Source organism: Lontra canadensis, unplaced genomic scaffold (assembly GCF_010015895.1).
Source record: "Lontra canadensis isolate GAN:19392208 unplaced genomic scaffold, GSC_riverotter_1.0 scaffold28, whole genome shotgun sequence".
NCBI lineage: Eukaryota > Metazoa > Chordata > Mammalia > Carnivora > Mustelidae > Lontra > Lontra canadensis.
In genome coordinates, this window is record NW_022631022.1 from 9104219 (window position 1) to 9116532 (window position 12314).

General features: G+C 40.8%; 1 protein-coding gene across 2 annotated transcripts in view; it reads right to left on the bottom strand.

Moving 5' to 3' along the window:
- The window catches only part of FAM81A (family with sequence similarity 81 member A), a 75172-nt gene that overhangs the window by 43025 nt on the left and 19833 nt on the right, over window positions 1-12314 (bottom strand). For both annotated transcript variants that reach the window (XM_032864824.1, XM_032864825.1), the window contains exon 3: window positions 11554-11827. In XM_032864824.1, the coding sequence (XP_032720715.1) occupies window positions 11554-11827 (274 nt within the window). The remainder of the gene's footprint in view (window positions 1-11553; window positions 11828-12314) is intronic.

Consider the following 12314-nt stretch of genomic DNA (forward strand, 5'->3'; position numbering starts at 1 on the left):
AATTCATTAAGAATCTAAAGACAAGGGGGCACTTAGGTGGCTCAGTCCAGTAAGTGTCTGACTCTTGATTTGGGGTCCGGTCATGATCTCAGGGTCCTGGGATCCAGCCCCACATCAGGGATCAAGCCCCACACTGGACATTACGCTCAGTGGGGACTCTGCCTGAGAGTCTCTTTGTCCCTCTCCCTTTGCCCTTCCTCCCATGTTCCTTCTCTTTATCTCTCTCTCTCGCTTACTCTAAAATAAATTTTAAAATCTTGAAAAAAAAAAGGAGTTTAAAGACAAGGGGCACCCAGCTGACTCAGTCAGTAAGGCATGTGACTCTTGATCTTGGGGTTGTGAGTTCAAGTCCCACATTGGGCACAGAGTCTACTTAAAAAAAAAAAAAAAAAAAAAAAGAGGGGCACCTGGGTGGCTCAGTGGGTTAAAGTCTGCCTTCAGCTCAGGTCATGATCCCAGGGTCCTGGGATAGAGCCCCACATTGGACTCTCCACTCCGTGGGGAGCCTGCTTCCTCCTCTCTCTCTCTGCCTGCCTCTCTGCCTACTTGTGATCTCTGTCTGTCAAATAAATAAATAAAATCTTAAAAAAAAATCTACAGACAAAAATACATCTCTCACATCATTTAAATACTGTTTGAATATTTTCACACCTCTTTTCTTTTAATATGCAAATTTTGCCTTTGCATAATACCCACCATCCGAATTTTATACTACTTATAAATAAAGACTTCTTTTTAGTACTTTTAAAATTTCAATCTACACCATGGTTTTACTTTAACAAATTTTGGCTACAATGTGGCAATTCTGATATCTCATCAAGCCTCCTAATTTTAGTTATGTTTGGGTAAATATGCTTAGGCTCATAATATATGTAAAACCATATAATTAGTGTTTCATACTGGAGTCTATTAAATTTCCAAACTTCCTTCTGTTACTTTATAATGATATATAGTTATTACCAGTTATAAAAAGTAAATGCTCATACATGCAAAGTACATTTTTATCAGAATCAGATTTTACTCAGTTTTTCCTCTCTAAAACGGAAATCATCTTTTCATTTGCAAACCACAAATCCAAAAATATATGTAAATGGAAAAGAGTGCTGTCTGGCTCAGGCAAGAATAATCATTACATACAACGTGTTTCAGATGGGAAAACAGCAGAATTGAAATAACTTTAAAACTCACTACATTGGAAAGTGCTCAAAAATCACATTTTAAAAACACACCTTAAGAAAAATAATTAGCAAAAGCCTACAGGACTGACAACTGGATTCGTAGAGATGTTTGCTAATAACTAAAATGGAGCAGTTTAATGAACTTGCATCAAAGGAGTGATGGGGCAGGAGAGAATTCTGTGAGAACTAAAGCTAGAATGATCTGTTTTCATGAAGAAATTCTTCCTGAAGGGACAAAGATACTTAGAAAGTAAAGAATGGCTGAAAATCTCCCTGTAACATTTGAGAGTTGGCTACCTAAGATCAGAGTTCTAGAAGAGCTTCCAAGAGGCAAAGTAGAAAAGAAAAGCAGCACATTTTTGGATTTTAACAATCTGGGTTTAGTCTCAGCACTGCTACTTCCTGGCCTTGTTATCTCAGACAAGTCCCTTCACTTTCCTAGGCCTTGGATGTTTTATACGAGAAGGCTGCAGTCTGTAAAGATGACCTCAGGGTCTCTCCTTCTCTTTCTGCTACCAGCATATCTGCAACTAGCTTCACTATGAATTGGGTATTTATTCACTTAATAAGCATTCATGGCATTTTGCTCCAAACACTGTGCTGGACAATGCATAGATGAATCAGACAAGGTTTCTTTCTTTCTGAGGAGTTAACAAGCTATTGGGCAAATACACTAGTAAAGAAACAATGCCAGTCCTATTCAGTAAATGCTGTGGTAACAGTAGCAAGTGCTGGGTGCTCAGTCAGGATACCTTAAGGGAAAGGGAATTCAAGGCAAAGGAGGAGCTGGCAGGGAGGTCTTTCCGTAATGAAAAAAAACCTATTAAATAGCATTTAGGGCTCCACTGAGCTTGGAGATTATATGGTTCTGATCGCTGGATTAGAACATAGCATCTACCAAAGAGGAAATTATTCCCCAGCCCCACAGCTGCAGCCAAAGCACTATCACCTTTTACGATGACAGCAAAAATTAAGGCCAGGGTTTTCTTAGGATTTTTTTTCCTCCTTTTTTTTTTTTTAAGTTTTTAAATTTATTTTTTAAAGTAAGTTCTACGCCCAACATGGGGCTTGAACTCACAACCCCAAGATCAAGAGTCACATGCTCCACTGAATGAGTTAGCCAGATGCCCCAAGTCCCAGATTTTCTTTACTTTTTTTTTTTTTAAAGATTTTATTTATTTATGTGACAGAGATCACAACTAGGCGGAGAGTCAGGCAGAGAGAGAGAGGAGGAAGCAGGCTTCCTGCTGAGCAGAGAGCCTGATGTGGGGCTCAATCCCAGGACCCTTAGATCATGACCTGAGCTGAAGGCAGAGGCTTAACCCACTGAGCCCCCCAGGCGTCCCAAGTCCTGGATTTTCTAAGGGCGCAGTTACTATGCTTTTACCTAAGAACAGTACTGCCAGAATAGTATGGCTGCAGTCTCCAGTCTGCCCGCCACCCACATGAGCAAAGGGAAGTTAGCTGAGTATCTCCAGGGAAAAGAGGGGCATGGAAAGGATGGAGGGGTCACAGTATTTTCTGACATGAGACATAGGGGTGTTTGTATTTGTTTATGAAACACTTCTTTGCCATTGGTTAAGGGGATGGGAATGTGAGAATCATGATTTATCCCCAACTGCTTTGATCTGTCTCCCTCTCTAGACTTGGGTACAGCAAGAATATTAGCCCCCTAATATATCTCTACCCCCTTCCAAAATTGAAATCCTTAAGTTGGGGTTCTTCAATCTAGTAAAGGTGCCAACTTGGGGATGGCAAGTCATTCAGCCTCTGGGATAAAACTGCTTTAGCACACAAAAAGAATACTGGAAAGATCACTCTAAACACCAACTCCACCTTCCAAAAACATGTATATTATCTATAGCGATCTTTTAAAATTCCTACACCCTTCTGATGTCACTTGAGTTCTTTGGTTGCAGGTAATGGAAACCTGACTCTGGGCTAAGGGGAAAAGATGGAACTTATTGGAAGGATTCAGGGAGGGAGGCACATGACCAACAGGGCAGCTGGGGATGCAGACTGAAAGGGACGTAAAAGGTGTTCCCTAGAGTTCGGGCGGCAGGAACACTGGCCAGTGTCCTGCAGGCACAGGGGCTGCAAGGAAGATTCTCCAAGCATTCCCACTCCTTGGATTGCTCAGCTCAGGTTTCAGGTTCCAGAGAGTGAGAGTCTCAGTGCTCTGGAATCATTTATGGGTTCCAATCCTCTCCAGCTAAAAAGGTGATATGGCACCTGATGAACAGCTATCCAATCTGTAACCAATGGAAGAAAGGTAAACACCAAAAGGAACACAAGTTTTTGTAACCGAAAGAAACTGGAGGAGCACCTGGATGGCTCGGTTGAGTAAATGACTCTTGACTTCGGCTCAGGTCATGATCTCATTGTCATGAGATGGAGCACCATGTCAGGCTCTGAGCTGGGCATGGAGCCTGCTTAAGATTCTCTCTCTTCCTCTCCCTTTGCCCCTCCCCTTCCCTCTCCCCTTCTCTTAAAAAAAAGAAAAAGAGAAAGAAAGAAAGAAAGAAGAAAGAAAGAAAGAAAGAAAGAAAGAAAGAAAAAACAAGAAAAAAAAGAAAGACAGAAAAGAAAAGAAATTGGAATCAATACTGTTGGTCATCAAAACAATAAAGATTTACTACATCCCCTGAATAACAAACACATAAACCTTTTCTTTAAACATCATAGGATACACAGACATTTTAGAACCCTGAAGACATGTATTTTAATTAGGGTACAATTTCAAGTGAAACCCTGTCTTTGTAAAGGTATATGAGAATCTCAATGAACAGTGAAAGTTGGTAACCATGTGGTACACCAGAACCTCACTTAGGTATAAGCTAAGTGAGAATTACCACCAATAAATAAATAAATAAATAAATAAATAATAAATAAAAAATTAACTATCCACACAGTAGCCATCAAAGAGTTGGGATAGCTATATCAATATCAGACAAAATTGAATTTAAGATAAAAAATATTACTATATATAAAGAAATATACTATATATATACTATAAAGAAAGACATTTTATTTTATTTAAAGATTTTATTTATTTGAGAGAGAGAGAGAGAGAGAGCGCACAAGGGAAGGGCTGAGAGAGATGCGGGGCTCCATCCCAGGATTCTGGGATCATGACCTGAGCCAAAAGCAGATGCTTAACCAACTGAGCTACCCAGGTGCCCTGAAAGAGAGACATTTCATAATGATGAAAAGGCCAATATATCATTTTGAATGTATATGTACTGAACAACAGAACCCTAAAACACTTGAAGCAAAAACTAACAGAATTGAAAGTAGAAAAAGAGAATTCAACAGTTAGAGCTGGAGACTTAAATAATTGATAGAACAAGAGTCAATAAATTTAAGAAACCAAAAAGTATATAAAAAGTATGTTCTCCACCCACATGGAATTAAAATTAGAGCCCCACAATAGAAATAAGTTTTGGGAAATCCCAACCTCTGGAAATTAAACAACAGACTTATAAATAACACACAAGCCAAAAATAAAGTCACAAAAATATTTTCAACTGAATAAAAACAAAAATACAATACACCAAAATTCATGGGAAGCAGCTAAAGCAGTGCTTAGAGGACACGGTATAGCCTTAAACACCATTATCAGAAGAGACTAAAGATCAAACCAATTACCTAAGCTTCCACCTTAAGAAACAAGAAAAAGAAAAGCAAACTAAATAAAAGCAAGCAGGAAAAAAGGACATCATATGGAGTTGAAATCAATGAAGCAGAAAACAAAAAAGCAAGAGAAAAAATGAATAAAACAGAGTTGGTTTTCTGCAATGATTAATGACTTAATCTGGTGAAGACAGCAATTCTCCCCAAATTGGTTTATACATTCAAAGCAATTTCTATCAAAATCTCAGTACGCTTGCAACTAAGAAAGAGATTTACTTTCATCAGTTTGTCTCAAAGAACTCTTCCACACTTAAATTTTTTCATAATTATATAATAATTAAAGTAATTGTATAATCATAAAAAATTTCCAGTAAGCTTTTCTATAGAAAATAAGCTAATCCTAAAATTTATATGAAAATGCAAATGCCCTAGAAAAGCCAAAACAATTCTGAAAAGGAAAACAAAGTTGAGAGCCTACAGTACCTGATTTCAAAATGTACTATAAAGCTAGAAATGAATTAAGGCAGTGTGGTATTGGGATAGGAAAACGATACAGATCAACGGGATCTAGAAAGAAACCCTTATATTTTATGGTCAATTGATTTTCGACAAAGGGAAAAACAGGAAACTTCTTCTTGGACATCTATATGGGGGAAAAGTTAACTTAGACCTTTACTTCACTTTTTACATGAAGATGAACTCAAAAGAGATCACAGACCTAAATGAAAGAATTAAAACTAAAACTTCAGAAGAACACATAGGAAAAAATCTTTGACCATGGGTTAAGCAAACAGTTCTTAAGACACAACACGAAAAGTAAAAACTATAAAAGAAAAAAACTGGTAAGCTAGACTTTATTAAAATAAAAAAAAATGTACTTCAAAAGACACCATTAGGAAAATGAAAATACAAGCCACAGAATAGGAGAAAGTACTTGCAAATCACATATATGATAAGGGATTTATATCTAGCCTATCTTAAGAACTTTTACAACTCAGTAATACGACAACCCAATTTAAAAATAGGTTCTGATACATGCTACAACATTAAGCTAACTGAAATAACCCAAACACAAAAGAACAAATACTGTATGATTCCACGTGTTTGACGTACCTAAGATAGGCAAATTCACAGAGACAGAAAGTAGAACTGAGGTTCTCAGGGGCTGAGACGGGTGTGGAATGGCGAGTTATGGTGTGGAATGGGGAGTTATTGTTTAATGGGAACGCTGTTTCTGTTTGGGATGATTAAAAAGTTCAGGAAGTGGCTTGTGGCGATGGTTGTACACAACTGTACACTTAATGGCTAAAATGGTAAATATCTCACCATGATTTAAAAAATAATTTTAAAAAATGGGCAGAAGACTGGGTAGACACTTCACCAAAGCAGACATGCAAATGACCACTACGTACATAAAAAGGTGCTCAGCGTCTTTAGTCATGGGGGAGACACAAATTAAACTACAGTGAAATACCACTGCACAGTGGCTGGAATGACTGTAATCCGAGAGACAGAATACCTAGTGTTGATAAGGATGTGGACAAACAAGAAATCTCATATATTGCTCATAGGATTATAAAATGTGTATAGCCACTTTAGAAAATTATTTGGCTATGTTTTAAAAAGTTAAACATAAACAGGGTGCCTGGGTGGCTCAGTGTGTTGAGCATCTGCCTTTGGCTCAGGTCATGATCTCAGGGTCCTGGGATCAAACCACACATCAGGCTCCCTGCTCAGGGAGAAGCCTGCTTCTCCCTCTCCCCCTGCCACTCGCCCTGCTTGTGTTCTCTCTCTCTCTCTGTCAAATAAATAAATAAAGTCTTAAAAAAAAAAAAAAGTTAAACATAAGCTTACATTTTAAAATTTAAACATAAGCTTACTTTTTAAAATTTTATTTATTTATTTATTTAAGATTTTATTTATTTATTTGACAGAGAGAGACACAGCAAGAGAGGGAACACAAGCAGGGGGAGAGAGAGAGAAGCAGGTTTCCCACTGAGCAGGGAGCCTGATGTGGGGCTCGATCCCAGGACCCTGGGATCATGACCTGAGCCGAGGGCAGATGCCCAAAGACGGAGCCACCCAGGAGCCCCAAACATAGCTTACCTTAAGACTCAGGAATTCCACTCCTAGCAATTTGCCCAAGAGAAATGAAAACATGTCCACCCAGGCTTGTTCACAAGTGTTCATTCATAGCAGCTTTACTTGTAATAGTTAAGATCTGGAGACAATCCAGGTGTCTATCAATTAATGAATAGATACGCAAGATGTGGTATAGCCACACAACAGGATATTACTCAGAAAGAAACAAGAGATAAGCTACAGGCACACCTTAATTTACTGTGCTTCCCAGATACCGTGTTTTTTTTTTTGTTTGTTTGTTTTTTTTACAAACGGCAGATCTGTGGCACCCTGCATTAAGCAGGTGTATCTCTGGGGCACCTGGGTGGCTCAGTGGGTTAAAGCCTCTGCCTTCGGCTCAGGTCATGATCTCAGAGTCCTGGGATGGAGCCCCACATCAGGCTCTCTGCTCATCAGGGAGCCTGCTTCCTCCTCTCTCTCTGCCTGCCTCTCTGTCTACTTGTAATCTCTGTCTGTCAAATAAATAAAAAAATCTTTAAAAAAAATTAAAAAAAAAAGCAGGTGTATCTCTGCCATTTTTCTTTTTTTTTTTTTTTTTTAGAAGATTTTATTTATTTATTTGACAGGCAGAGATCAGAGGGATCTCCTTGGGCTCCCCTGTTCCCTGAGACACAACAGTACTGAAATTAGGCCACTGAATAACCCTGCAATGGCCACGAAGTGTTCAGGTGAAAGGAAGAGTCGCACATGTCTCACTCCATTTTTTATTTTCTTTTTTAAAATTTATTTATTTGAGAGAGAGAGAAAAAGTGAGTGAGCATGAGTGGGGGTCGGCGGGGCGCGCAGAAGGAGATGGAGAGAGAATCCTAAGCAGACTCCACAATGAGTGCGAAGCCCAGTGCGGGGCTGGATCTCATAACCATGAGACCACGACTTGAGCCAAAACCACAAGTCAGGCACTTAACCAGCCGTGCCACCCAGGTGTCCCACACGTCTCTCCTTTTAAATCAAAAGCTAGAAATGATGAAGCTCGGTAAGGAAGGCATATTCAAAGCCAAAACGGGCTAAAAGCTAGGTCTCCTGGGTCAAACAGTTAACCAAGTCGTGAACACAAAGGAAAAGTTTTTGAAGGAAATTACAAGGGCTACTCCAGTGAATGCACAAATGATAAGAAAGACAAACAGATTTGTCGCTGATACAGAGAAAGTTTTAGTGGTCTGGACAGAAGATCAAATCAGCCACAGCACTCCTGTAAACCAAAGCCTAATCCAGAGCAAGGCCCTAACTCTCTTTAAATCTGTGAAGGCTGAGAGGTGAGGACACTGCCGAAGAAAAATCTGAAGCTAGCAGAGACTAGTTCATGAGGTTTTTGTTGGTTTTTTTTTTAAAGATTTTATTTATTTATTTGACAGAGATCACAACTAGGCAGAGAGGCAGGCAGAGAGAAAGGGTGGGGAAGCAGCTCCCTGCCGAGCAGAGAGCCCGATGCAGGGCTCGATCCCAGGACCCTGGGATCACAACCTGAGCCAAAGGCAGAGGATTTAACCCACTGAGCCACCCAGGCGCCCCTGATTCATGAGGTTTAAGGAAGGAAGGTGTTTCTGTAATACAAAATGCAAAGAAGCAACACTGCTGATACAGAGGCTACAGCCAGTTATGCAGAAGGATCTACTTAAGATGATGAATGGAGGTGGTTACACTAAGCAACAGATTTTCAGTATAGATGAAACGGCCTTCCATTGGAAGAAGATGCCATCTAGGACAGGAAAAGTCAATGCCTGGCTTCAAGGCTTCAATGGACAGGCTGACTGTCTTGTTAGGAGCTAAGAGAGCTGGTGACCCGCAGTTGAAGCCCGTGCTCACTGACCGTTCTGAAAATCCTAGGGCCCTTAAGAATTATGATAATCTACTCTGCCTGTGCTCTCTGTCAGTGGAACAAAGCCTGGATGACAGCACATCCTTTTACAACATGGTTTACCGAGTATTTTGAACCCATTGTTGAGATCTGCTGCTCAGAAAAAAAGATCCCTTTCCAAAGCTTGCTGCTCACGGACAGTGCACCTGGTCACTCAAGAGTTCTGAAGGGGACAGACCATGAAATTAGTGTTGTTTTCACGCCTGCTCACACGCTACCCATTCTGTAGCCATGGATCAAGGAGCACATTTAACTTTCAAGTCACATTATTTAAGAAACACATTTCACAGGACTAGAGCTACCATGAAGAGTGATGCCTTCTGGAAGTCCCTTTGGGAAGGGTTCACCGTTCTACATGCTGTTAAGGACATTTGTATTTATGGGAAGAGGTCAGAATATCAACATTAGCAGGAGTTTGGAAGAAGTTGATTGCAACCCTCCTGGATGACTTTGAGGGGTTCAAGACTTCAGGGGAGGAAGTAACTGCAGATGTGGTAGAAACAGCAAGAGAACTGGAATTAGAAGTGGAGCCTGCAGAGGGACTGAGTTGCTGCAGTCTCATGACGAAGCATGAAGAGCTGCTTCTTACGGAAGTGCAAAGAAAGTGGTTTCTTGAGATGGCATCTACTCTTAGTAAAGATGCTGTGAAGAGGGCGCCTGGGTGGCTCAGTGGGTTAAGCCGCTGCCTTCGGCTCAGGTCATGATCTCGGGGTCCTGGGATCGAGTCCCGCATCGGGCTCTCTGCTCCGCAGGGAGCCTGCTTCCCTCTCTCTCTCTCTCTCTCTCTCTGCCTGCCTCTCCGTCTACTTGTGATCTCTCTCTGTCAAATAAATAAAATAAAAATCTTTAAAAAAAAAAAAAAAGATGCTGTGAAGACTCTTGAAACGACAACAAAACATTTAGAATATTACATAAACCTAATGGATAAAACTTTAGAAAGAAATTTCACTGTGGGTAAAATAGTATCAATACCATCATGTGTATGGAGAAACTGTTCATGAGACGAGAACCAATCAATACGGAAAACTCTATCACTGTCTTATTTTTAAGAACTTGCCACAGCCACCCCAACTTCAGCAACCCCCACCCCGATCAGTCAGTGGCCATCCACCTCGAGGCAAGACCCTCCAGCAGCAAAATGATTATGACTCACTGGAAGATCAGATGATGGTTACCAGTTTTTAGCAATAAAGTATTTTACTTTTTTTTTTTTCCAACAGCAATAAAGTGGTTTTTGTTTTTTAAGATTGTTTATTTGCGAGAGAGAGAGAGAGAGAGCACGAGGAGGGAGAGAGAGAGAGGGATAAGCTGAGCAGGGAGCCCAACGTGGGGCTCGATCCTAGGACCCTGAGATCATGACCTGAGCCTGAGGCAGATGATTAACCAACTGCGCCACCCAGGCTCCCCAATAAAGTGTTTTTAAATTTAGGTATATGCATTTTCTTGACATAATGCTTCTGTACACTTTATGGATTACAGTACAGTATAGCACAGTATAGTCTAAACATAACTTTTATATGCACTGGGAAAAACCAAAATATTCATTTGACTTGTTGTATTGCAATATTTGCTTTATCATGTTGATCTGGAGCCAAACCTGTCATATCTCGGAGGTTTATCTGCACTGATACAGGCTAGAACATGGATGAACTTCAGAAATGTTATACTAGGTGAAAAAAGTCAGTTGCAAAAGACTCCATATTATAAGACTCCATTTATACGGAATGTCCAGAAAAGACACATTTAGAGACAGAAAGCAGATGAGTGGTTGCCTGGGCCCTGGGGAGAAGTGGGGATTGACTGAACACAGATTTATACAAATATTGGGGGTGATGGAAATGTTCTACGACTGAATCATGTTGATGGTTGCACAATTCTATAAATATTCTAAAAATACTGAATTGTATACTTACACTGGGTGGACTTTTGTGCCTTATAACTCATACCTCAATAGAACCATTAAAAGTAAATGAACACAATCTGATGCTGAAAATTTCAGGAAGCATAACTCAGATACAATCTCTATGACTTGAATCAAAGGTTCTCCTTAATCTACCCACATTCCTCTTCCTTATATATTTAAAAATTACAGGTGAAGGACATTACCAGTGTTCAGAGCCTAAATGATCTTAAGCTCCTGAACGAAACTGTGTGGTCCCCGTGACTGTTCAAAAAACAGCAGCAGATTTAGATATCTTAAAAATTTTGACCATATTGGCCTTTTACTGGGCTCATTTCAGAGAAAAAAAAAAAAGCAATAAAAGGAAAGTCCGAGAAGCAAATCAAATCCCAAAATTGTTTGAGTAATAAACCATATTATATATAATCATTATGGCCTAGAAACATTTAATCTGAAGCAGCAAAGGCTGACCTAGTAATTGACTTAATAGCTATCTCCAATGATACGAAGGGTTTCACGGAGAAACTATATGACTAGTTCTTCTCTCTCTCCATTGAGAGCCAAACAAAACAAAGTGATTTAATAGTCAGCAAGGTAAATTTAGATTAAACATAAATAACACTGACAGTAACTGCTATCAAATACTGAAATAAATTTAAGTAGGATATTTGCTCAAGCTGTTTCCTTGGTGATCACTAGAACACACAGACAGAAAGCTCTGGTCTGAACGTATTACTTGCCTGGGAGGCAGAAAGTCGACTTGCTGACCCCAGGCCCCCACGCGGGGAGGAGCAGGTCCGCGCAGAAGGCAGGCAGCCACCCTGACTTTCCCACACTTCACTCACCTCAATATCCCGATTGAGCTGCTTCACAATGGCAGTTATGTTTCTGATGTGCTCCTCCAAGAAAAGCCTGGCCAAGCGGTCGCCGCCCCCTTTGTTCTGCATTTTCTGCAAACTGCTAACAATGTCGTCCTTAATCCGGAAGGCGTGCTCCACAAGGGCCGCGGTTGTCTTCTCGTGACAGAGGATCCTATCTTCCAGTTGTTCCACAAGGCTTACAGATGAGTAGGGTGCCATGGTCAGGGACTGGCTGTGTCGGGGCATGGTTCTAACTCGCCTGTGGAAGGGAGCCACATTGCAAGGTTGTTCACTGGGAAAAAGTCATTTTCAAAAAGCCAGATTCAAGACTGCCCAGAGAAGTAAATGCAAATTCTCTCGCCCTACAAGGTAAATGGGGCTTGAGGCAGGGTTTCTGCCACAAGGAGTTTTCTTGGTGAGCCGGGCATCTTGAAACAATCATACTCAGAGTCTTAACCGTGCGGGTAGCAGGCTTGATGACCTCCAAAAGCAAGAGGCTGCTGGAATTGGGCATACTGACATGTGCCCAATTCCAATCTAAGCTTATGGAGACCAAGCTTATCGGGACGCCTGGGTGGCTCAGTTGGTTAAGCATCTCAACTCTTGATTTCAGCTCAGGTCCCTGAGATCAAGCCCCGAGTTGGGCTCCCCACTCAGTGGGGAGTCTGCTTCTTTCTTTTTCTCCCCACCCCGGTCCCGCCCCTTCCCTCCCCACTCCCTGCTCACACATGCACGTGCTCGCGCGC